This window comes from Lytechinus variegatus, chromosome 3 (genome assembly GCF_018143015.1).
Source record: "Lytechinus variegatus isolate NC3 chromosome 3, Lvar_3.0, whole genome shotgun sequence".
NCBI classification, from domain to species: Eukaryota; Metazoa; Echinodermata; class Echinoidea; order Temnopleuroida; family Toxopneustidae; genus Lytechinus; species Lytechinus variegatus.
In genome coordinates, this window is record NC_054742.1 from 2,405,169 (window position 1) to 2,432,592 (window position 27,424).

At 34.9% G+C, this 27,424-nt stretch overlaps 1 protein-coding gene across 2 annotated transcripts in view; it reads right to left on the reverse strand.

Moving 5' to 3' along the window:
• LOC121409978 (dynein heavy chain 6, axonemal-like) overlaps positions 1–27,424 on the reverse strand; it is a 56,136-nt gene that overhangs the window by 2,471 nt on the left and 26,241 nt on the right. Inside the window, exons 33-72 of one of the 2 annotated variants that reach the window (XM_041601778.1) lie at positions 26,805–26,988; positions 26,212–26,439; positions 25,594–25,815; positions 24,876–25,023; positions 24,103–24,260; positions 23,484–23,615; positions 22,936–23,107; positions 22,363–22,658; positions 22,081–22,160; positions 21,557–21,788; positions 20,707–21,075; positions 20,089–20,243; positions 19,537–19,717; positions 18,738–18,973; positions 18,025–18,187; positions 17,623–17,705; positions 16,794–17,031; positions 16,392–16,562; positions 15,959–16,090; positions 15,278–15,463; positions 14,332–14,504; positions 13,688–13,868; positions 13,166–13,345; positions 12,625–12,731; positions 11,854–11,980; positions 11,223–11,369; positions 10,762–10,935; positions 10,259–10,543; positions 9,750–9,990; positions 9,263–9,363; positions 8,844–8,948; positions 8,296–8,410; positions 7,808–7,929; positions 7,053–7,223; positions 6,696–6,782; positions 5,840–6,025; positions 5,333–5,393; positions 4,840–5,003; positions 3,454–3,489; positions 389–611 (exon numbers count right to left, since the gene is read on the reverse strand). In XM_041601778.1, the coding sequence (XP_041457712.1) occupies positions 389–611; positions 3,454–3,489; positions 4,840–5,003; positions 5,333–5,393; positions 5,840–6,025; positions 6,696–6,782; positions 7,053–7,223; positions 7,808–7,929; positions 8,296–8,410; positions 8,844–8,948; positions 9,263–9,363; positions 9,750–9,990; positions 10,259–10,543; positions 10,762–10,935; positions 11,223–11,369; positions 11,854–11,980; positions 12,625–12,731; positions 13,166–13,345; positions 13,688–13,868; positions 14,332–14,504; positions 15,278–15,463; positions 15,959–16,090; positions 16,392–16,562; positions 16,794–17,031; positions 17,623–17,705; positions 18,025–18,187; positions 18,738–18,973; positions 19,537–19,717; positions 20,089–20,243; positions 20,707–21,075; positions 21,557–21,788; positions 22,081–22,160; positions 22,363–22,658; positions 22,936–23,107; positions 23,484–23,615; positions 24,103–24,260; positions 24,876–25,023; positions 25,594–25,815; positions 26,212–26,439; positions 26,805–26,988 (6,752 nt within the window). The remainder of the gene's footprint in view (positions 1–388; positions 612–3,453; positions 3,490–4,839; positions 5,004–5,332; positions 5,394–5,839; positions 6,026–6,695; positions 6,783–7,052; positions 7,224–7,807; positions 7,930–8,295; positions 8,411–8,843; positions 8,949–9,262; positions 9,364–9,749; positions 9,991–10,258; positions 10,544–10,761; positions 10,936–11,222; positions 11,370–11,853; positions 11,981–12,624; positions 12,732–13,165; positions 13,346–13,687; positions 13,869–14,331; positions 14,505–15,277; positions 15,464–15,958; positions 16,091–16,391; positions 16,563–16,793; positions 17,032–17,622; positions 17,706–18,024; positions 18,188–18,737; positions 18,974–19,536; positions 19,718–20,088; positions 20,244–20,706; positions 21,076–21,556; positions 21,789–22,080; positions 22,161–22,362; positions 22,659–22,935; positions 23,108–23,483; positions 23,616–24,102; positions 24,261–24,875; positions 25,024–25,593; positions 25,816–26,211; positions 26,440–26,804; positions 26,989–27,424) is intronic. The other variant, XM_041601779.1, reaches the window with a different exon arrangement.

Below are 27,424 nucleotides of genomic sequence, written 5' to 3' on the forward strand. Positions count from 1 at the left end.
AGTATGTGAAGAATGAGATTGAGGAGGGAGAATGAGAAAGGAGGGGCCAAAAGTAGACAGGAATGACATAGAAAGAAAGAAACAAAGAAGGGAGAGTGGACCACAAGGAGGGGAAAGGTAACACTAAGTATATTGGTAGATTCATATCTAAGCAAGATGACTTATCCATTCATACACATACTGTATATAACTTTTATGCTGAGAAATTGCACTCAATGTATTGTATCAATTTTGACAAAGTAGTGTATATGATATACCAGAGTTTGAAATTTTATTCAGAAACTTTATTAGCATTTACATTATTTGTAATGCAATATGACTGAATATCATTTGCCACACACGATACTAACTTAAAAAAAACCAAACCATTTATATGAAAGTAACTCACCGGTGGTAGAGAGAGTTCCAGCTCTAAGCCCAGTCTTGTAGAGTGGACTGTTATAATCTGTTTCATCGGGTTTGAAGTTCATCTCAGGCTCCATATGCATGACAGGTAGAGGTGGATTCATTTCACCAAACTTAGCATCTGCAAGCTTCATGTTATCATCATCCCATCGGCAAGCATCCATAAACAGACCATGAATCAAGACTCCGTCTTTGATCTCAGGAAGCTATTGGGATAGGACAGGAAGAAAATGCAATCATTCATTTATCAATTATTCATTCACTCAATGTTCAATCAGGGCAACCATGGCGTTCAACAGTGAATAAATGGTGAAGTAAAATACCAAAACAAATAAATGAGTAATCAATGCCAATCTATGACCACTATGTTTAAAGAAAAGTGAAAAGCATCAGGAAAGAAATAAAACAACTTAAGCAAGTTGGCTAACAATTACAACAATGGTAAAAAAAAATGAAAAATAAGATATTTGTAAATGAATTTTTTTTTCAGATATATGATGTATTTTCCCAATGCAATGGTTCTTAGTATCTTGACAGAACTTGAGAATAAAGAATTGGCATTTACTAAATACAGACTAAGTGATGAGAATTTTAAAAATCACAATTTCCTACTTATCTCTTTTATAAAGCAGAAATTGTAATATTGACACAACACAATATATCATACTGATAGTCAACGACTTTCTCTTTAAAAAAAGAGGAAATATATTGATTACTTTTCTTTGGATTCATATTAGGTTAATGAAAGTGGAATATCAAATCATTTTCAAGCAAAACTACAGTAATTGACACATTATCCATTATAAGCTGTGAAAAAGTGATAAAATCAGAGTTCATGCATAGACCATGCATACCAACAAGGTCACTCTTCCAAATCATGCAATTACTTTCAATAATTTTCTTATGCCATGATTAACAGCAGAAATTTCATCCATATGATTTCTGTATTAAGTGACATTTATCACTAAATCTGTCAAGTATAAACTCAACAATTAAACTGCCTTTACCCAGAAAAAAAAACATGCAAACTATGGTGTTCATGCAACTTCAAAGAATCAAGTAAAAAATTTGAAGTATATCGGGTAGTTTTTTCCTTTTCAAGAGTTCTTTCTGAAAAGATTGCAAAGAAATGGAAAAATAGTAATAAAAATCAATCAATTCCATGCAGATTTTCTTTTATAAAATATTTCAATAATTCTCATGCAAAATCCAACACTAAATTCAAAGCATCATTTGAATAAATGCTTTACATATGTAAATAAGTTAACCAACTGTATATTTCACGATGGTAAAATAGGAAGGGGTCAATATCTACATGCATGCATGTGATATTGTGTTAGTTAAAATTTGTCCCACACTGCAGTGCCAGTGAAATAAATTAATTAGTTCAAATTCCATACAAAGAAAACATGTCAGAATAACTACTAGAATTAAATTTAAGTCTTTGTATTGAAAACAAACAATATCAATTTTAAGTTATTTCAACCCTAAACCACACTTGACTTATTGAGCGTAAATCACATTCAAAATTATTCAAGGTAATAAAATAATATGGATGTTGTGTTCTGATACAAGTGTCTGTGATTCATAATTCAAAAGATAAATAAATTTCAGTAGTCTCTGAAACCAATAGCTGGGCCTGTATGGATTTCTTCCATATTGAATTCTCTACATAGATTTTAGAGTTTGGTGTAGAAATTGTGATCTATGTGACACATGGATCCTTTTGCAGTTAGCCTACCTTTCTAACAGTCATTAGAGGGAAACATCTTCCACTGGAATGAAACTACAATATTTCTATTGATATTTCTGACAACACGAGTTTAAATTGATGGTTTTCGAGAAGTAACTTTCATTTAGTCATAAAATGGTAAAATGCTTGATTGCTAAACTTCTAGGTAACCCATTATCCATCATTAATCATAGATGGTGCTCAATTGTGTTACACAGTGAAAATGGATATGGTATCTTTTGCAGTGGTGTGATGTGCATCATTGACTTATTCTTGCATTTATTAATCATTTTTGAAAAATATACCATATGTATTTCACCCTAAATCACAATCACACTAATATCAGTTGAAAGTATATACCATCTTTATCATTAATCAACCATTTGAATATGCAAAAACAAAGGGAAGAGGAAGGGTACCATAAATGATGGTGTTAATAATTTGCAAGAAAATGAATGCTTTTCAACACCATATCACTTTAATATGAAGCAATCTTATTCATGTTTCTGGTTACACTTTTCACTCTTATACATTTCAAGATGCAGTGTGATTTTATCATTTCTTTTGCAGGTTTAGCATTATGACTTGTTTTATGCAATCTGAGGTGATAATTTATTGAATACTTTTTAGCTCTGATGCGGAGGGTTTGGTTAATAACATTGGCTGGAGCTTACTACAGAGGTTTAAACCAGGAGGGGTCTAATATATTGAAAATGCTGATACTATGGCGTGTAAACCACACTTTATTAAACATGAATTCAATGCTCTTTGCCAAAAGGGTACATTTATTCTTGAACCTTACTAAGTGTATGCACTGTATCGAGTGCAATTATGTGCTCAGAAGCTGTGTAAATCAAGGTTCAAATTCCCTCATGGATTAAACCTCCTTTGCAAAGTTTGGCTATATATAATGAAAGTTTTATGGCTGTAATGTGGTAGGCATATATCCCTGCTTCAACTGGCTATCGGAAACTGAGATAAACATGATCATACATGCTGTTATTCCATTTTCTTTGTTAGTAAAGTACCCTTTCACCATAGACTTCATTAATTTCCAGTATGAAATAGCTCCATCCAATTATGGGGTAAATCGAAAGTAAACATGACCACTCTTAGAGATGTAGTCATGTTACACAAGACATTTTTAGTAGGTGGTTAGTTTCCTATACCAATCCACCGATGGTTATCATTACTGTGAGTCAGGTGCCATAAAAGGGGAAAGGGTTGTGAGGTGTGGGTCTGGGTCTTGGATGTCAGTGCACATCAAATCATCATACACCAGAGGGGAAAAACCCCTTCCAAACCACTCTACTTACTTCCGCATCAAGATCTCTACCATCACCTGCTGATTTCTGTTCCATTCAAGAAGGGGAATTATCATGCGACAAATAAGGTTATACAGGTCAATAATGGTCAAAAACATAAAAACACAAGGGAAAAAATATCAATTAGAAACAATATTCAATAGTCCTTACAACTCAACAAGCTAACATTCAAACTCGAAATAGCAAGATTATTCTATTATATCTACTTACCAATCTGTCAAATAAAAGTAAAGAAGCATACCTCTGTCACAGCACCAAACTAACTCTCGATTGACCAATGAATTGATGTAAAAAATATGTTGTCTGCTGACAAAACTCACTTGTATCATTTAAGATGTAATGTTTGGAAGAAATATTTTCAGTTCTGTCTATTAGAACGGGCATTTGGTGTGCGAGGGTACATCTTTACTTCATGACAAGAATACTTGAACTATCATTCCTAACCCTAAATCTATGCTTACGTCTGACTTGATACAGCTACATTCTATGTCTTCTTTGCTTTTTTTCTTTCTCTCCTAAACATGAAACACACAACACACAAGACACAGACAATTTAATGTTACAAAGAGATACAGTAGAGATGGAAAAGAGAAAAGTAGATGAAGAAAAGGGAAAACATAGACAAGGCTTTCTAAAGAACATGCAATATTACAATTTCAGTTAATAGAGTTATGAAGTTTAAAAGTTAACACATTATATAGTCAAAATTATCTGTGATGTAATATCATGCAGTACATAAGAAAGACAGAAATGAAGTGACATCAAGTATTTTTCCAGACTTTTTTTTCCAATTTTTTTTTAGATATGGCAATTGAAAAAATAATAATAAAAAAAAGATGTTGCCTATCTTATAAAAATAAAATGTTTAAATGATCATTTATGCTGAAACGGATTCGTAACAAAATCAATGAAAAGACGTTTAGAAAGATATATTTTACTCACATATTCTTTAATTCAAATATAAAAGCTAATGAATAGTGATTTCAAGCACTTTGACAATGAAATAATTTTAACAGTATTTACAGTGTTTTGCCTCAACTACAAATTTATACAAAACTAAGAAATCTAATGAAAATTTATGGATTCCATACTTTGCTAGGAAAATCTTTTAAAAGAAAGGATTATTAAATGGCCTGTTGATAGTTTACTCCAAATTTGTGTCATAAAATCTATCGGTCAATTACAAAATTAAAAATTGCAGAAACATAAAGAGAGAAATGGAGGAGGAAGCACATAAGAGAGGAAATACATGTACGAATAAACAGCTAAAGTGCATGTTTCATAGATTAGAGTGCAAGAAATATACTGTAATATACAAATATCCTGCATGTAAATTACATAAATTCTACATATTTGGAAGATCTTTTATTCTCCTACCTCTTTGTCAGCATCAGTAACCTGACCAAAGCTGAGTTGATCTTGTTGGATAGCAACTTCAGCCTGATCACGGTATTTGGGCATGGGACGGAAGTGGAAACTGAGCTGGTCAATTGGGTAGTCATACTTTCTTGCATAATTCTGCAGTGTACCAGTCAGGAAACCTGCAGGATGCAAATAAAAGATTGATCTCATTAAGATTTTTAAAGATCTTTACTTACAGTTGTCAGAAGTATGCAATGAATGGTGGGGAAATTTGAGTTTACAAGCCACCATATATTTTAAAGTTACTTAATGGTAGATCAATATTGTCAATTACTATTCAAGCCAACATTTTCATAATTTATTTGTCATGTTTAGAATTCTGAAGTAGTTTTCATGCAAAGCAATTTTTGTGACAATGGACAGATCAAAAATAAATAAATTCACCATGAAAATTTAAGCTCATAAAGTAGCAGTAATCAATTACATCAACAAGTTTTTGGCTGTTTACCTTGCGTGTAGAAGAAACCAGAAATCCAAAAAGATTTTGGAGGCCCATGGAGGATCCAATGCTGAATGGAAAAAAGGAAAGAAAGAATAATTCATAACAATATGATATGCTAGCACTCTTTTTTTTTCAAGAATGAAAATGTCCACTTTCTTGATGAAAGGACACACATCTTAGAGTAACAAAATGTGTAAGGTAAGATAAATCTCATCAAGTTGAACAAATCTTTCAAGAGTATTTTTACAATACCCCTATTCTTTAACCACCTTGCTTACAAGAAAAGACATACACATTTCGAATCAAGCACAACTTCCTCTTGAAAGTTGGTCACTAATTTTTACAGCATAGTAGAAGAACTAATAGAATCAATGTTTGGTGGTACCAAACTTTGGAAGTTGTACCAATGTAGAATAATTACATTAATGATTTAAGCTTTTAGATGTGTACTCTATGAAGCAAAATACGAGTCAACATTAAATCCCCTTTTGAGCACTCAAGAAGCATACTCACTCCAATAAATCCAACCCTGAGAAGGAGATCCTTGACCCATGAAGCCAGAGGCTTGAGGGATGGGTAGGCTGCATCAGACCACATTGTAGGAACTTGGTTGTTGAGGAAGCTGTTGTACACTCGCTCAAGTTCTTCAGACATCACCACCAGACCCTTGATGGCTTTCTGGATGGTCTTCAGTGAGCTCTGTATAAAAAAATTGAAAGACAGTAAAAGATGTATAACTCATCTTCAGCTTTCATGAGATATACAGACTGCCTGACCAGTAACATGTGTTGTCAATCACCCAGGATGGAGAGACTTTGATGACAAAACAATGACATGTAATGCAGTGTATATTCCATTCATTGCTTCAAATGGTAAAGTCATTATTTCACTTTCCTTGGGTGACAATGCTTGAAGCTAATGTCTATGACGGGACTGTAAGTTTATAATAGCAGTGCTCTACTTTATTAGTTATTTCTACTTTGTTTCATGATTCGGGTCAGAAAAATAATTATCTCCTCCCCATCTATGATTTTAAACAGAAATTGACCTAGTTAGTAGGTAGTGGGGTAAATCATCTCCATTGACACAGATCTGAAACCCAGCAAAAAATCCTTATTACAAATCCCACTGAAAAATATGTCAAGCTGCTGGGCCACATGTTGCCTATGTTGAAGCGGTTGTATAAAACAACCTTCTTCAAGATCACCAACCTGTGCCTTTTCATCTTAGAGATACCACTATACCGTATATGGTATATAGTCATCCAGATATGTCATCCAGATTGCTGATGAACCCTCATGACTTTTTTTTCAATCACTAACACAACTTTCAGTTTGGTAGAAACATGAAGGTATTATCAGAGTCATACCTTCAAGACTTTCAAAAGCTTGTTGAATCTATCCACTTCTTGAACAAGTACCGTTGTGAGAGAATTGGTACGTCCTTTATCATCGGGCTGTCGTAACAAGAAAACAAATACACATTAACAATTAGAATACATCAGAGGATAGAACATGAAACAAACATAAACATTCATTCTGACTGCATAGTAATTTTAAGTTAGGAAAATTAAAGCTGTTCAATGTAATAGGAAGCTTGTATCAAAAGTGAGGCTCTCTATGGCAAGGAATTGCTGAATTCAAATTCGACATAAAAGGCTCTGTATTTTGTGATAAACTTACTCATCAGATTGATAAATGACAAACACAGATGAGATATGGATTACCTTGAACATTTCTTGCCAAGCTTCATCAATGTCTAGTTTATCTGGTATCTTGGTAAGGATACTCTCTGCTAACTCATAGACAATATCATCATTGGTTTTTCCTCCTCCACCTCCTCCCATCCTTGGCTGAACCTCTAGGATGGTAAAGATCAGAGTCTGGGTCTCTTGTCGCTGTCATAACAAAGAAAATAAGGGAAATATGATTGTCTGTTTATCTATATGGAGAAAAATAGATTAAAACTGGCCAGATATTGTACAAGAATAACATGGGTTCTCTTGTTTTACGACTGAAATCTTATCTCCTTATGTATTGAATGTCCATCATCTATCGAGATATTCACTGTTCTTTTTTTTAAAGTGCATATACTGGTATGTACGACATGTTTCAAGGGACTGTATTAGAAGAGATGTCCATTCTTTTGTCTTTTATACTTGTTTGATCAGTTTCCTGTAGGATCAAATACACTAGAGGTGCTATGTATTTGCAAACAGATATTTCTACAGTTCAGTGATAGGTTGGGGATTTCAACAGGGCTTAATCTCATGTCTTCAATGTTTTCATTACTGTAACTGTACGTGTACATACACCAGAACTGAAGTTCAAATTTCTCTGAGAACAGAGTAGATTAAAATTACAAAAGGTAAGTCACTTAAACAAAAACATCTGAGAAGAACATATGCCATTCATGTATTCATGAATCACTTGATATGAGAAAATATTCCACCTGTATGATGTCAGTGAGTGAGATGATTACCTGGAAGCTAATGTTGGCATTTTCATGCATAGCAAAGATCTCTGGTTCATCAATGATGGGTAGATCTTCGATGTACTTCCTGTATTCCCCAAGGGTATCCATGTCAGGGCTGTAGTAGATACCTGGGAAGAATTCAATGTGATACAGCTCCTTTAAATAACCACCATATCAAGTACTAAACTGTTTAAATCTTGTCTCTTAATCCCCAAAATGAAGCGATAACATCATGTTAAAGTAAAGACTAGGAACGGTGCCAGGCTTTTTTGATATGAGGAGATGACCTAATTTTGACATGATTTTACATTTATATATATTCTTTCTTCCTTTTATTTCTTTCTTCACAACTTGGCACACAAGGGAAGGGCTCCTCCCAATTGCTTCCACCCCCATTAATGCTGCCCAAGGGGAATCAATCGACCCAAGAAGAGTTGCATTAAAATATATCCTTATAGAGGTAACAATGAAATAATAGCGATTATTTTTTTTACCTGACTCTGAGTATTTGTAATTTTCTTCTAAGGTGTAAGGAGCGAAGAATCTCCTAAGGATGGTCCTGAGACACCTCTGATCCCAAGCATCGGTTACCCGACCTCCATAGGTGATCTATTAGGAGATAAAATAGACATTATGCTTGCATTAGTAAATTCAGAAAGAATGAGAACAAAGAATCAGTCTACAGCAACCATACTGTTACATGGTAATTGAAGCATTATGACCAGAAACCTGTATTAGAAAATCAAATGCAACTAAAACATCAATAGTATGTCCCAATGCACACTTCTGATTGGTTGAAAGTAAAATTTAATTCAAATATCAAACTGAAGGAAAGGTGGGGGTCATAAGATGAGGTGAACTTAGACCTCAATGTTTATGTAGTCCACCCATTACAACATCCTAATCCACAGATCTTGTTCTGTACTAAGCAATTAGAATACATTTCATCTTATCAATACAACAGTGGGGGTGAACATCATGAATAATTCCTTGTTTAGGATCTGACATCAATGGCAAAATATGATTGTATGACTATTATTACCTCTCCAGTGATGTAGATGAGTGCATCCCAAGGTATCTCACCATCTGCAAGGAACATCTTCAAATTCTCCAAGGCACATTCTCTATCACTCTCATTGAATTCGTACTGAAAGGTCAAATAAACAATTCATTCTTCAAGTTAAGAAGCACAAAATTAAAGAAAATACTGCATCTTCTAAAATCGGAACAAAGGTGTCATATCGAAAGCCTGTTGAATACTGACAGTTGGATTGTCTTTGCAAGTTTGAATAGCAATGCTTTGGTGGAAGAGGAAATGCAAGGTAATTTCATAGGAGTATGGAATTATCTATTAGACCTAAAATCACAAAGATGTCAATAAGATGCATGTAATTGTGTTTATGCTTAACCCCCCCCCCCCCACATAATCAATAAGACAATAATGGAGAAATGCAACTGTACCTTGATGTTCCAGCCTAGAGGACCAAACTTTTTCCTCTCCTGGATAATAGCATGGAAAAGACAGATGCCAAAGATCATCTTCCTCCAGGACATTCCCAGGACTGAAAAAAAGTGAAAATTGAATTAGAATTATACTTAACTACATATGAAGTTCCTTGACAAAAAAAACCCCCAAACAAACAAAACTTCAGAATCCTATTAAGCATTTAATTTGAGAAGTATTATTCATAATATTGAAATAATAAAGAATCATATTCCTATAATATATTTCATCTCACCCCAATTACCTAAAATGCCCAACAAAACATAAATGATTTTTTTTCTTTAAAGTACAAATAAATTTTAGGTTTACCAATGTTAGACATTTTAAAATCAATGAATAAAACAAAATGATGACAGAAATATGCAGGTAAAGAGCACACCTAATCATATACAATCTTAAGAATGACAACATTGGTAAAATAAAAAAAAGGGCCTCAAAACTCACTATGCTCTTCAAAGTCTTGTGCAGTCATCTCTGAGAAAGCTCTTCTAATGTTAGACCTAAGGCCTTTGGGAGGCTCATTGGTAACCTTGACACTGTTTTGCAGGACAGAGACTGGGAACTTGTTTGTTGGCATGGAACTCAGGTAGAGACGAAAATCTTCATGGATCTCAGCTCCTGGCTCACCAAAAGCCTTGATAATCTCTTCTAGGCTCAACATCCATGATGCAGCTAAATGGCAATTCTGTAGAAAAATTTAATGGAATATGAAGATATCAATGTTTATCATACTACAATAAAGTGATAGAGAGAAAATATTGAAGCTGATGCACATCTTAGTCATGCTGTCTCATTCAATTATCGCTAGTAGCGTTAATATCTGAAAGTTGTGTATGTCTCAATTTTTTTAAAAATCATACCTTCACAAATGTCAAATGTTTAAACTGGAAGGTCTGTCAATAAGGAACCTGCCCAATTACCGCCGCTACATGAGATAATTCCAAGTTGCTTACCTGAAGGAAGACCCAGTCTCCATTCTTGACAGCTGCATCAATCAGCTTCTCAGCTACAGGACCTTGACCCTGGCCTAGAGATATAGCCTGGATGTGGTCCAAGTAGTTCCTCTCCTTGGCAAACCTCTGAAATGCTCCCATAGGATCAGAACCAGTACTTAGGATAAAGACGAGGGGTGTGGATGGGGTCATGTCAGTATACAAGGTAGCCAGGTCCACAGGTGGACTCTCTACAAAGGTCTTGCCCAGGTTTTCACTCACAAAGTCTGTGACACAGAACACAACCTGTTTAATAAAGCAAATGACAGATGGGAATAAGAGAGTGATTGAACATCTGACTTATTTAGAAATTCATAATTCAATGACATCAAAGTTTAAATTGAATAAAAATATCATTTTCAAGTTACCCAAAGATACAAAGTACACAGACAGGCAAAGTGTGAGATTGCAATGACAATGAACAAAACAAAACAATTTCCATACTTTCATGAAAAAAAACTTACACTCTCTTCCTTGAAGCATTTGACCATTATGAGTTTCTGGAAGCTGGTCAGTCTTTCTTCATAGTGACCCTTGATTTTACCATCATCCTGTTGCTCCTCTTCTCCTTCTTGAGGAGGGACCCATGGGGGCGGGTCAGGTCCGTAACCCTCCCATGTCTCTGGGTTAGGTCTCACCTGTTTGACAAAAAAAAAAAAAAACATGTTGTTTACATGGAATCCAATTCAAAATTATTTCATACAAGCTGTGATTCAGTAAGTTATGAAGATATCTAAGGAAACTCAAGATAGCAATAACTTATTTCATATGCCTTGATAAATGAAAAAAAAAGATAAAAATGAAGATGCTATGACCAGAATGTATATCATCTACTCACATACAGAACTCAGATCTTTACAAATATTTATTCTAGTAATGTTTCTGAACAATTGATGATTTTTTTTTCCCACTTTAACATCCTTACCTCCATCCTTCCCAGTTTACAGAAGATAGGGGCAGCAACAATTTCCTTCATCAAACCTTTGAATGCTGGGATAGAGTCATCCAGGTCACAGCATGAGTTCCAGACAGCATCTGTCAACCAGGGAATGTCAGGCTTTGGTGGTCTTTCCTATAAAACAAAAAGAATAATAAACAAATTGTATTCCATGCAAGTTTGCACATGTTGATATAGCATTCACCTACAGCTCATATCAAGTTTTGGTAAATTCAAAGATACATTATCAATGTCTGAATTCATTGATACATAAAATGAAAGACTACAACACAAATTATCTGAAAAATGCAAGCTAAAAGCTGATACATAGGGGTAGATCTTTCCATTCTGAAGTCTTAAGGATAGAATGTGCAAAAAATTTCCAGACTCTGATATTTCTACATGTATATAGCTATCTGATAGGATAACTGTATCTACAAGATATAAGTTTGGTCATCCCTGATACATCAGTTACTAAACTTATACAGGATCTTAATGTTAAAATTATAAATAAATGACGTCATTTATTTTTTAACGAAAACTGTTGACATGGTGTAATACTCTGCAAAATGTTTTTATTGAGTTAACCAAAGCCTAACCATTGATCTACACCACTTACCTTGTCCATGCCAGCAACACCACGTAGGAAGAAATTCCATTCTTCATCAGTCACCTTTCCATCCTGTCTCATGATGTCAATACACAGCATGAAGGAAAATACCAGCTTATGAACCTCAAACAGACCCCTGCATAACATAAGTCGACAAATTATTATAAGTAATGTATATTTCTGCCTTTATAAAACATTTAATGATGATCATATCATACTACTTCTACATGGTCTCAATGCATGAGCCATACCTGCAGGTGATCTTTTTACAGATATTGTACACCCCCCTCCCTCTCACATGATTCTTAGGCCCATTTAGTTAAGGCTTACAATCAAGGTAACTTTGCAATTATGCTAACTACTATGGTAACATGATTTGGTAGCAAATCAAAATGATGGTTTCTTTAGTATTTTCATGATGGAACATTTGCTTTAATGCAAGCCTGTATAAAAAAAACTTGGAACACAGGGCATACAGTCCCAAATCATAGGACATCAATAACCCCATTACATCCCTAGGCTACTTAAAAGTGTAAACAGGAGAGTAATTGGAAAGCATATATATAATTCAATACTGAAGAGGTGTTGGAAGAAACTCATTCGTAATTGATCACAAACGCACCTCACAATTGATAGATAAAAATATAGCCAATGAATATATTTTCAGTTAGAAAAAGAAAGCCAGCAACCAATTAAATATTTGCAATAGTTATGACTGACTTGGGGAATCAAATTGCAATTTTCTTGCAATGACCCCTTTCTGTGGGTACAGGCACGTACCTGGAGACATTGGTGTAGACCTGGATTGTTGTCTGACGAAGCAAGATCTTTAACCTCTCTTGAAGGTCACTGTTCTTTTCACTGTTCTCTATACACAGGTTGAAGAGCTAAATATATCGAAAAAATAATGTACAACAAATTGTATATTGTAAAGCCCCTAATAATACTGACACAATTGAAAGCCAGATAGTGAAACAAATACCCTTCAAAATTGTGATCAAATGTTGAATGGTTTTGAAATACAGTTCAAAACATGAACATAACACCTTGGAATCAATTTCTGGTCTGATTTCATAAAGGGATTAGGCCTTAAAGATGGTTCAACTCCAATCTAGGTATTTTTTCTTACACAAAAATAAACATTTAAAATAAAACAGTGCCCAGTTGTGCACCTGAAAAGTATTTACTATAAGATCCAATTTAGGTTATTGTAAACTTCTTGAACATATAGGACAAATTAAGTGTGTTTCACTTTTTACCAATAGCATGATAATGAATACTGGATACATTCAAATGAGGTACGCTTAGAAGTAGTACTTACATTCTTGAAGTACTTGAGAGAGAACTGGTACATGGGATCAATCTCTGCCAGTGAGGCCACCACAAAGTACATGACTGATCCTCTAGTGGCTACCACTCTGTATTTCTCTCTGGCCACAGTGATCTTCTCCTCTGTCTGTTCTGCTTCCTCCAAACGCTTGGTGATCACACCAGATGTTACCTGTTTGAAGAAACCAAGGGAAAACAATGAAACTTTGAAGAGTTTCAGGGTGGAATTAGCAACAGAGTTTGTAAATAGGAATACATGTTGGAGAATTTCTATTCCTTTATATACCTCCATCTATATGCTTTTGTCATCAGAGAAATATTCAAAAGAGATCAACCATGTATCAGACAATGATTGTTCATCTGCCAGCAATGGACATTTTTAAGGGCATGGATCTTTGTTAACATAAAAAAGCTAGTAAACTTTTCAACCCATTTAAAGCTTTTCTCATAACTACGTCATCATGTATGAAAGTTTTTCATATTCAAAAAATTGTAACTGAGTAATTCAATATACCTTGGATTCATTGAGAGTATTGATGAGTTCTTCATTGTCTAGGATGTTACCCTCAGATTCAAAGAGCAGCTTTAGGATCCTATCCTCAATCGCTTTGAGTTGGTTCTTATCAGCATTGATCCTCACAATCAACTGATTTCGCTGCTCCTCAAGATCAGGTCGCTCCAGACGCACAACATCACTGACAAAGACAATGGGAAGAAAAGTTGGAACAGCTGCCAAGACTCTAAGAATGGACTAGTAACAATGAATATCACCCTCTCCAACTACATTTCAAACTTGCAATGTTAATTATTAGCTTGATGAATGAAAACATGCATTTTTGGGGACATAATTATAGATATCAACTCTACAAATCCATATGTATATCTGAGTGAATTTGATGTCAAATATAGCTACTCTCAACAAGCAAATGAAGGTTCCATATTACACATAATCTGAATTAACATCAATCTCACCTGTATGATTAACCCTTTGAACATTTAATTTAATTCCAGTATAATACATATTTTCCATAGATCTAAGCTCATGAAGAAGCTCAGGTAGAAGGCTAACTGGATTATAAATATAGAAGGCATAGTGTGTCTCACCCAAAAGGCATATGAGTTGACACCAATAAAACTAGTTTAAAATAGCATTCTTACCTGAGCAGCTGATCTTCAAGACCAGACTTGGTGACAGTAAAATTGATGATGGTAACCTTGATACAGATCTCAGGTAGATAGTGAGGATTGGCCATCTTGGTTGTCATGTAGAAACGGAAATTCTTGTCATAGTCAATGTCACTGTCTCCGAGGCGAATCAGGAGACGACCGCCCTGCATAAAACAAACACCATGAAAAATGATGGAAATAATCATGAAAGAGGCTTAAGTAGTGCCTGTACATGCCCCAATTAGATATTTATCATGCTTTCTTGAGAAAAATCTCACAAATTTAACAAGGTGACATGTTGATATATTTTTCCTTTTGAATGTCTTGTACACCTCCCTGCAAAAATGAGGACATAACTAGTCTTTACTATTTCTTGAGGATATCCTGGTCCTATATAGAATACATCTTAGAAAACTTACAATCGACCTCTACTGTAACCTTAGCCTTTACCCAGATTTCATTAGATCATATTCTTAATCATCACACAAATCCAATTGAGGTTATGTCTATTGATGTACAAACAATATACACCAGTGATGAATAAGAATTACCCACAAAAATAGACATTGGAACAGTTCTAACTGGCTTGAGACAATAGCAGAGGGTATTTGGACAGTTTATTTGGTACTCATTATTGATTATCATACTAAAGCCCATGAAAAATTATGTTTATTGATTTATATAATCCATGATGTGAATACCTGTTATCTGATGAATCACCTGTCATAATACTTTACTTATTAAATAGGGGTAATAAATGCCTGGTCATGTGTAAACTCAAGAAATCGATTAAGATCAACTTGATCCATCTTATTTGTTTCATACAATCTTGGAAAAATAGACCGACACAGAATTCTCAACTTACACAGGCAATGATCAAGATATGTAATACCAATTGCAACCTCTGAGAGCAGTTGTGAAATGAACTGAATCATACCTGAACAAATGTTTGCTTGAGAAGGATGGGCTCCAATGCAGGATCCAGCGTCTCAGCCAGATCTTCAAGGAGTACAGGGAGACCTACACGTACAGCATTCTCCAATGTGCGTAGGAAGTTTTGATCAGTCAGCTTGATGACCTTCAAACCATTCTTGGCTTCTCGGTTACGAATCCAGCGATTAGCCTGAAATATAAGATTGCATGACTCTAAATTAAAGATTCATCTCATATATTTATCATTATGAGACACAGGCTGACTAAATTCCATTTTGTCAATCACAATTATGTATTTCCTATGCCCATGGACTGGACCATCTTGAAACGGCTCATCACAACTTTTCAAGGTTCACAGTCTGCATGAAAAAAAGATTCATGTGCTCTCAAAGTATCACTGTGAAAGTAGTTCACAAAGTGTTGTAAAAATCAAGAGAAAGGTCAAAGTCAGATATAAACTAACATCAATAATTGATGGAATTGCCCCAAAGCACCCTTTTACTAGGATTACAGAGAAGTCCATGGAATCAAAGCTACTCTCCCACTGATACAAATTTCCAATTCTGTGAATACTGTTGCCATTTCATAGTCATTACTGTATACCAATATTGGAGAAGCACTGTCGAAGTGTAAAAAAGTGTCTCTAGTATATATTTTTGAGTTAAATTTTGAAGCATTTCCTCACCTGTTCTTGCGGATCAATCATGAGGGGCCACCTGCGCCCTCTTGTGACAAGAATAGCATTCTCTGTTGATACAGCATCCCTAGGAAGACCATCAGCATTCCATTGACGAATCTCAAAGGGATCAGCCAAAACCTGCCAAAAAGGAAAATTCATTGACTTATTCTTTCATGTTCCTGGCCTTAGAAATTATCATTAGACAGAGTTTCAATGGTATTAAATATGACATAATATTTTCTATGACATTCAAACTGTTTTTCCCCCATAACAATGTCAACTATTAATGATAGCTCTAACAATGAATAAAAAATACAAGATTTTAGTCTTAAGTCCCTTAACAGAATATAATTGCTGGCACAAAATCTGTATTAAAGAAACTACAATAAAAGTATCTTACAATATGAAGAGAATAAGAGACAACATATTGAATACAAACCTTGATTAGAGTTAAGTCATCTGTCACTGGTATGTCCAGTTCTTTACACCTTTCTGTCCAATAGTTGACAAGCTCCACACGGTAAGAGCTGGTAAAGGCACCATAGTATGCAACACAGGCGGCAGCCACAAACACATTGCCAACAACATTACCAATCTCTTTGTTGAATTCCTATGAAATACAAACATTGATCAATGCAGTGTTATTCCCCTTTAATAAAAAAAAAAGAACCAAGGTATAAGAAAATAACAAATAAAAACAATTAAATGTCAATGTCTGTCTACTGGAATAGGTTCAATGGATCACAGAAAATATTTTCTTCTTTTCTTTGAATTAACTCCATGTTGTCACTTTCCCACCTATAAAAGATGAAAATCTTCCTACATCGCTGATCATCCATACCTTGACTGTTTCTTCCCAACGCCCTTGTTCATCTCCTAGAGCAGTGGTCAGTTTACCAGCTCTCTTCAATCTTGCAGCTGTCTGAGCCATGTTCTTGGCAAGTGTTTCTTTCTCATTTACACTGTGGTCATAAGAGGCTTGCAGCTCTGCAATCTGGGCTTCAACATCGGCCAGCTTCTTCTGCTTCTCTGCTAACACAGACATGGTAGCTGCCAATTCTGACTCGGCTTCAGCCAGTCTGTAATGACAAATAATGAATAAAGTTGAATCAAGGGAATTCAATCACGAACAGAAGGCAGTGGTTTGATGGCAATGTCATATAATGACACTTTTAGCTAGGTACACAGTATTTAGATTGTAGAAGTAATTACAACATATCACATCATGGACAACCTGGTGATAGAGATGCTTCCAAGCAAAAGTGTCTACATTGGCCTGTATTCTGAAGTCAGGTTTAACTTAGACCATGGTCTAACTCTGTTCTAAAATTATGGGAAGCCAAAAGTGTCAAAATTTGTATTAAGTTGTATGTTTCTTATGTTTACTGTGCTCTTTCCTGATTCATTGATGGTAAAGACAATCATCTATTCATACTTCCTACACAATTATGATTTGAGAGCAAAATGAGCTGAAATGCTATATCTCTACTGTTAGTGATTCATTTAACAATTGGCTAATCATATTTAAACCAAAATTTTAAACCTGAGTTTAATTTAAACCCGAAACAATTGGGTTTAAAGACAAAACAAAACAAAACAAACAAACAAACAAACTCTTTATTATCAAGATGTATACACCATAATAACTTTGAAAATTCATACAGACTTACTTTTGCTTCTTAGGTTCAACAGTTTTGAAGACTTTGGCATACAGATCCATAGCTCTAACCCACATGCACATAGATTTGCAGGCCTGTAAGGTTTGAAAAAGAAAGATTATCATGATAGCAACATCTACTAAGCAGATGTTTGCCACTTACTAGAAAATTTGAAATATGATCAAACATGGCTTGAAATATTCAAAGGTCTTTAGATTTAATTTAGGACATTTGGAATACATACATGTCTTATGAATTAATTCTAGTTTAGTATATGTTTAGAAAATCATACAGTCAAATGTTAGTGAATCATCATTGCCCTCAGCAAAAAAAAATCAAACAAATAAATGTTAGTAATAAAAAAAGTGAAGCAAATGACAACTTATCAATGTGACAGATTATCAATTTACATACCTTGGATGTTTTTTCAACAACTTCAGGTACAAACTTGGGATTTTCGATGTATTTCTTAAGCTTTCTGAGAAGAGAGTCTGCAATATTGTCCTTGTCATATTCCATTAATTTCTTCAAGAAATTTGGATCTCCCAACAACCCCTTAGCCGTGGGCCAGTCAGGTCTGCAAGGGAATACAAAAAAATCATAACAACTATCTGATAACCCAACAAACTAATCATACAGTTATCACTAGATCTTTTCTCTGACCATTTCATTAAACAATATCATAAGATAATTTCATGCATTTTATTGTTACCAATGCTGAGCTTGGAGCCTTGTCATAATTTTCAAAAGAATGATGGTTCCTCCCACACTGATAATTTCCTTAAAATACTTTAGCTATGTTTAGCACAGATAAGAGTGTCACCTTAATTAATGATACAGTGGTGCTAAAAAGTTAGTGAACCCCAGGAGAAAATACCCTCCTTCATGCTGTGTCCTGAATGTAAACAACAATGCTATAAAAAATATCCGGTGAGCCCAGAGGAACATACTTCATTGAGTGTAATATTTCATCACCTGAATTCACAATTAATTATCTTAAAACATGGAAGAACACTTTTAAATATGTTCATTTTCTGGTGGGGTTCACTAACTTTTACCATTTCTGTCTTGTGGAATAGAAATTTGCAAATCATTATAAGCATAAGCTCATAAACTGTGTAACTCACTTGACTCCAAGCAAGATGCATATAGTCTCCATGACGGTCATAACCATGTCAGGTGGTTTATTGAACACTTTCAACTCAGCTACATCACTCTTATCTAGGGAATCTAGAGCTTTATTGGCTGATTCCAGAGCGGGTAGAGCCTCATCAAGGTCTCGCTGGGCATCATCAGCAATGGCCTGGGTTTCTTCTGCCTTCACTTTGGCTGTGGCTTCATCATCAAGAACAACTTTTCTCACCTATAAGGGAAGAACAACATTTGATTCTTCAGACTGCTTGTACCATATTTCTTTTGTTTTTCTGTGAAATGAGTTTGTAGTAGTTCAAAGAAACAATATAGAAGCCTCAAATTCATGCCAAATACACACATCAATACATATCACAAAAAAAAATTATGCTTTCAGATTATAAATACACATAAGTATTCTTACAGGGTCTTTCCAATGGGATTTAAGAAAAAGGGTTAGATTCTTAATCTCTCTTTATACGGAATTGATTGATAAATATGTAGCAGAATTCATTTCTAGATTTGCTGTTGAATTTATACAACAAAATAACTATTTTTGCTTAGAGGAGCCACTAGAGCTTTTATTAGCTGTTCTTTCATTGGGCCCTGTACAACATACAGTTCATACAATCCAATATTTTCATCATTCTCTTATATAATATGCATGGGGACTGAACCTATGAGCTCCTGTTCATGAGGCTGGAGTGCAGTACAACTGAGCTACTAGGTCGATCAGTCTTCTTAAAGAAGATGCTAAACCTACAACAAGAGAATGCATTCAATCCGAACCCCTACCTGATCAGCTTTCTCTTGATCGACAGCTAGTTTCTCCATAAGAAGTTCTGTATCGGCAGATTTCTTCTTCAGTTCAGGTTCAAGGGCTGTAAGCTGAATCTCCATGTCAGCTACAAGATCATTGGTCTCTAACAGCTTTCCTAGACCATTCTTCACACGATCTCTTGCATTCACCAATTGTCTAGAGAAAGATAATCAATGTCAAACATATACACATATCAATGACTTACATGCAAGTAAAAATACAAATCAATAAACACTCAAAAACAAGGTTTTTAAAGTTTTCAAAACCCCCCTCAAGAGGAATAGCACATCAGAAAGCCAATTCTCCATACAGTCATTAATCATATGTCTTGTGCATGATATAATTGTAATATTCATCGAACATCAACACACATCTCTGTGTAGAAGTCCATTGACACCCAAAAAGAGTTTAAATGAAAGGGACTATCTCATCTACAGACTGAAGGATTCTTGTCTTCTATTCTCACTATATGCAATAGGGTTCGACTGACACTTATTACATTTTCAACATGGTTCAATAAGCATTACCTTCTCTTTTCAGACAGCATGGAGAAATAGAGATTAATAAGTTCCAAGTAGCTGGTAGGAGTGGTGTAGTATCTTCTCCTAAGCTCGTTGTAATACCGTTCAGCCATGTTGCTTACACTTGTATGAATTTCTACACACATCTCTGCAACTTTTCCCTGTAAAGGAATTAAAGATAAAATGGTGTTAATGTTGCCATGATTATATGCATGATGCAGATCTAATTGCTACACAGTCTGTAAGCTAAACTGTTTAACCTCAAACGGTAAATTACTGCTTCTAATTAATATGCCCTCTCAAGGTAGATGGTGTTCATTGTTAAATGACCAATTAAATTGTTTATAAATAATTAAATTACTAACTTGAGGTCTTGAAATGAAATCAGTCATTTCTCCTTCTTCATTATTTTTTTTTACAAAAAAGGCTAGCTGAACAAAATGACTATGATTTACTTGGAATAAAAATGATATATATATTCATCAAACAATTAAGATAAAGGAAAGTAGGGAAGCATTGCTCATCACTTCTTTCCATAAACACTTCATTTTTTTCAGAAATGAATACAATTTTTATCTAAATATAACAGTATGATTCTTAAAAATATCAAACAACAGAACTTACCCTTAGATCATCACGTCCAAAGTCCATGTTCTCAAAGAAGGTTGTAGACACAGAGAGCAAGGCTTCCTTGGGCCACTCTACAAACCAGTCAATGGTACAACAATTGACCAATGATGGGAACATACGACATCTTGCCCTGAAGGAATCGCCAACAGGACTCATACAAAGCACAATATGGAGATTCTTGCGCACACGGCTGATAAAGAAATTGTAGATTTCTTCCCTGTTGCCTTCTGGGATTCCCGCTTCCTTGGCAGCTGGTCGGCAGCCAATGATAACCCTCTCATACTCGTCAGGCTCAAAGAGATTGGGCACCTCTCCAGAATTGAGGATGTTGTTGATGTCTTCAAGAAACTCTTCAACTACAATCTAGTAAGAGAATGGTAATAAATTGATTAATGATTGTGATTACGAATTCATTTTATTTACAGTCTAAAATTTATGAGAATAAAATACCCCCCTTTACTTCTGCCCTACACTGGAAGAAGAGAAAAGACACTCTTTTGTTCTGAATAATTTTCTGGGGCCCAGTGGGAGACAGAATTGCAGTCAAATGCAACTCTAAATATCAACAATGTTTTGATTCCCAATTAATCAGCATTCATTTCTGACTTGTGTTTATGTTTTGAATTGTGTTTACAAAAAGCAAATCTTTCTGCAACAGGCCCAAGCAACTTGTGAGAGAAGTTTCACCACTTCCAGTCTAACCTACATTTATCACCAAATACAATAATAGAAGTAAAAAGTGAATTTTATGATATTCTTATGAAGGAATAGTTGCAATACAGTCGCATAACCACTCTGATGAAAATATTAAAAAAATCATATAAAATTAAGTGATTAACCTTACCTGTGTGTCTGTGAAGAGGAAGACAGTGTTATCATTGTTTACTCCAGCCATGGTGTATAGCTTCTTCAGATCTTCATGGAAGGAGTCATAGCTGTACCCACGAGACAGCTCAATCTGAAAGCACTTGTAGCCACAGATGTGGGAGGCTAATCTTGTCAGGGATTGCTTTCCAGTACCACCAACACCTACCAGGAGAGCATTACCACGCTCCTGACGGATGATACGAATGATCCTGCAGATGAAAGAAAGTTTATTTTAGATTTTCATCAAAGATATAGTACTTGAATACAAACCATAATAAAGCATAATTATATTTATACACATCAGTAAATAATTAGAGAAAATGATTCAATCAAACGTTAAATAACAATATTTTCAGATATAAAGTAACATTATCTGTATATGGCTATTCAAGAAATTCTATGCAGATAATTGTAGAAGCTTTGCAAATATGAATCAGAGATATTATGGTGTCATGGAGATAAACCTAAGCAAAGCAAAGAAGAATTTGCAGCAAAGATTACCTGGCAATATGCTGGACAGCATCCAAAAAGAAGACCAATTTCATCTCCTTTGATGAACTCATGTTGAAATCATCCAGATACTGGTAGGGTAGAAAAAGAAATGCAAACAGCTCATTGGTCAATTTCAATAAATTATCAATGCAAAAAAATTCAACATAATGCAAACTGTATTATTTTCATCAAAAACAAATTCAAAGTATTGTTGAAATATATCTGTATTTTTTAAAGCTATTTTGTAAGCAAATCTGTGAAGAACATAAGAAAGAAATACTGAATACTCACATCACCCAATACATTCTTGAGTTTGTTGAGATCCACGATGTCTTCATAGAGCCTGTCGGCTTCCTCAGCACCCACTTTCATGAAGTCACCAAAGATGATGGGCTTAGTAACAAAGGTCTCAGGGTCAATGTTCTGACTAAAATGCTTGCTAGCCATCTCCGACATGATCTCATTGAAGTATTTCTTATCCTCGTTGTTGATGAGACGATCGTGGAAGACACGCTGGCATTCGTGGCTGAAGATGCGGAAGATGGCTACTTGGTCACGGATGATGCCAGGGTCTGCCTGCAGAACTCCTATAGGAAGATAAAAACGGTAGAAGATGATTACCTTTGAAATCTGTTGGGTAGTGTTTACAATATGTTTGTAAGCATCAGCAGATATGACAGATTAAAGTCGAATGAAACAATTGAAGAGAAATATAGGTTTCATCACTAGATGCTTTAGAAGGTAACATCTCAAAACAGAAAACATAATAAGCAACTCTGGCATTGTCTTAATAATTTTAAGCATAACTGTCAAATCGAATTTCCCTGACACTACATAATGGATGCTTTATAGACCAAAGCTTACCCTGTACACATTTGGAGAGATCTCTAAGATTGAAGACATAGTGAGATTTAGCTGGTGTAGGTAGGAGATCTGTACTCATACGTCCATAGATCTCAACTGCTGCACCAACAATAGCATCAGCCTGCTCCTTCACAGCTTGAGGAAATTCAGCTAAGAAGCCATTGATGATAGACTACATTAAAAACAGATGAAGAAATTCAGAATTATTTACAGAACACATAGCTGGATACATAAATCTTGCAATAAATGGAAGGCAAAAAGTTTTCATAACAAAAATTCACATCATAATGCTACACTATGTTGTAGTATAATAAAATATTTTGTGCTAATGTTGGACAAACCTCATACTCGAACAATACAATGAACTACATTGTAAAATTGTTCTCTAGTGCACTAATTTTCATTGCCTACCATATGTATGACCTGAATTTAATTGAACCATTTTTGCATCAAGTAAGTAATAATTTTCAACTAATAAATCCATTTTTTTCCAAACATTCTGTAAATGTAGCCATGCTTGCTGACATGTTACGACCGATGCTTCATACCTTGAAGATATGCTTGAGACTGTGATCTGATGCTGTAGGTACACACATCATACTGAAATGACGCATGAGACGAGGTGTGACAGGATTACGACCGCCTCCTGGTGGGGCACAGGCCGATGCTAGGGTCACGTCCTGCACAAAGGGAACAACATTGTGACATCACATTGAGAAACAACATTGCACATGCTTATAAAACATATCATACACATGCATAATATATTTCATTATATTCATTGATGAAACAGATTTATCCAGACCAAGTTGCCGTCAGTAGTATCCTATAGTGGTAAGGAAGTGTACATGTAACATCCTAAGGTTTAAATTGAACAGTGTTTTCACAAACCATTGCAGTTTAAAATATGGATATGGATACTAGTCAAAAATGAAATTGATTTCATTAAAGGCTCATTGACAGCATAAACTCCAGGCAGCATAAACACATTATAATTCCACACAAAGTTTTGGCCTATTACACACACACAGTCTACGGTAAGTATAAATCACTGGAGAGTAAACTAGAAGAAGAAATGAAGTAGAATGAGACTTTTCAAACACAATACAATTACTTCTCAAGGTAAAGAGAGACATGAAGAGATACATGAACAACAAGGAGGTTTACCTGTATATCTTTCCAGAACATCTTCTCCCTGTCATAGAATCCTCCAAAGTCTTGGTACTGTCTGAGAAGCTCAATGGGTGGTTGTGAACCATATGTATCCAGTTTAGGCATGTTCAAATCATCAACAAAGATGATCACCCTCTTACCAATGGGGGCACCTATAACAAAATAATTAATCAAAATAATCGAAATCTTCAAAAGAAATAACCATATTCATTAAACTTGAAAGTACGGAATATTTAATGAATAAACAATGCTTGTGACTGTTGTGTCATTGAAAAGTCTTGATGACAAAGGGCAAGTCTTTTATTATAAAGATATAAAACCTGAATTACAATAAGTAAGTATTTGATATGACCAGTACACTCTTATTTTCCCATTTATTAAAAGTGATTTCATATTCCTAAACTAAAACTAGGTTTATAGCATGTGATAAAATCTAAATATTTGTGTAAGTTTCAATAATGTAATCTTCTTACAGAGGAACATTAAAAGAAGGTATTAAAATGCTTACAAAAACAAAGAATGTAAAATGCATGCAGTCCTGCAATACTATCACTGAGATATGAAATAACTTCTCAGAAATAATTTGACTGATGAACTAATTCATCCATCAGAAAGTATATGTTGCAACTTATGAATTGGAATTGAAATTTGCAATATACTGCAAAGAAGCTAAATGGACATCTATGTAGTAATAAAAAAAACTGTTAGGATTTGAGAATGAATAACATAACCTGTAATCTGAGAAAACAAAAGCTTCATCAAATTACCAAGTATGGTCTTTCTCTTCTTTTCTAGTTTGCCCTCTATGATCTCTTGTGTCCTCTGACTACTGGTCTGGGCAGAGAAATTCATGAAGATTGGCACATAGTCGGCCTTCTCTTGAATACCTTCTAGCAAGGCCCGGGCAATCACAGACTATACAACAGAGAGTAAGAAAGACAAGCAATACAATCATATCGTTTTAGCGTTTTGACAATCAAAAGAGGTAAACAGTGCAAAGGCGTCATTATAGATATGTTAGGTGTTTGTAATACAATGTTAAGATTATCAATTTTCCTACCTTCTTGGCTTATGTCATATTTCGGAGAGTAAAATAATGCTTAATTATAACTAAATTACACACATGTACATTAATGATAGACAGAAATTTCATGATTGACAAGAATGCTTATCATTTGAATACTGAAATTGGATATAAAGTTCATTTGAATATGTAAATAAATATGCACATAATGTTATCTGATGACACTATCACAGTTGCACAGTTAGTATAAACAATAATTCAGTACAGCTCTGAAAGGTTTTTAAAATGTACAAGTGGTGGATCTTTATAAATTCCTTCATAAATACAATTCTTCATTTAGTAGCAATTCATTACTGGTAGAACATATTAAATGATCATCAAGTCCAAGATGGTTACAATCTATACAACAATCCAGAAATCCTTGTAAAACCATCAAGGAGCTTCAACAACATTGCATTTACCTTTCCGACACCAGTCGTTCCAGTGAACAAGACAGAATGCTTGACAAGGAGTAGCTTCTCCATGAGATATCCAAACCTGACTGTATCCATGGTGGGCACCAACATCTCAAAGAAGGGAACTTCTGGATCATACTTGAATGTAGGTACAATCTTCTCCCAGAGGTCCATTCTCTTGGTATCAAAATCCATGTAACAGCTCCACAAGTCTCCATTAGAAGGGAGCTGATAGTAGAGAAGTTAGATCATCAAAATAAATGAAATGAGAAAGCTATTGGGCCATGTGCTGAATATCGTACTTCTGTTTAATAGTAAATATAGTAAAAACAGTTAATAAAAGCAAGTATTATAGACCATCATCGAGATCTGATGTAAGCAGGCCAAACATGAAATAATGAAAACAAGGTGAGAATTATTGACACAGATATGCACATGTGGGTACTTGCATTGATCATAAGTTGTAAAATCACTTGTCAGCTGATTGCAAGCTTTGTCTTGCCTTTTTTTATAGGGGGGGGGGGTGCTAATAAATGAACTGTAACTCATTTTCTCCAAGAATAATTTGTCACTTGAATTTTACATAGAATTATCTTTAAAAGACAAAAAGAAAAAAAATCTCACCTTGGCATCACCATTGTCCTCAAACTGATTCCTGATGAAGGTATCAAAGGCATCCCAGCAGGATTCTATCAGGTTCCCTCCAATGGCCCACAGATACGAGAAGACAAAGGTTGAACAGATCAATGGATGAAGCTTAGCCGTCTCCAGTTTAAGATTGACATTGGAAGTGTCATGGAATAGGAGAGCCTCCAGGAGGCAGCACAGTGTGGTCACTTTACTGATGTCCACCTAGTATAGAAAAAATATTGACCAGTAAAATAAATCTGTGTTTGATCTTGATGACAAAGAGAATAGAAATTCTGGCTGACAAATCTATTAATAACAGATACATTCAACAATCATTACTTTACTCTGAATTCTAGTGGGTTGTTTCTCGAAGAGTTGAGTGGGACTTTGAAAGGTCATGCTTCAGTGTCAATTCAAACATTATTTTCAAAATAGTGATCTAATTGATCTCTACACAATATTGAGTATGACCAGACTGATGCGATGGTGCAATATATGCCACATGTAACTGGGAATTTAAGTGCAATTTGAAACTCTTTGTTAAACATCCTTCTGATCTTATAAATCAAGACAACAATGGAGCTTACCTGGTGGATGGCTTGAATGCACTTCTTGAATACAAACTTAAGCCCATCATCCACGTAGTTAGAAAAGAGTTCCAGAATGTAGTTGTAGGTTTCCTCCTGAATCTTATCCTTGAATTTAGCAAGCCATGTCATGACGTATGGCATCCATTTCAGTTCACCAGGATCAATGTACACCATACCACATCTGTGATGAAGAGAAAACATCAACTTGAACAAACAAATTTATTCAGGACCATGTGATTAAAATCTGACAATGATGTAATTCATACTGAGATAAATTGAATCTGCTGAATATTCAGTTATCTTGTAAAAACTATCATTTCCCCTGAAAATGTATCATGCTAATCTGGCCATGACAGGAACATATGTCTATCAAATATATGAAATGAAAACTTCTCTCCAATTACTTCTGATCATGCAAATCTGGATACTATCACTCTATTTCAATGTTATTCTATGCATATTTGCAAAAAGGTTTATTCATATTCATGAGATACTCCTAAACCCAAAGCATTCCAATCCATTCAATCCAGGGGGCATTTCATAACAATGTTATGTATCTACCTATTAAATGCAATGTCAAGCAGGCAAAAATAAACTCTGCACTAAAATGTAACCTA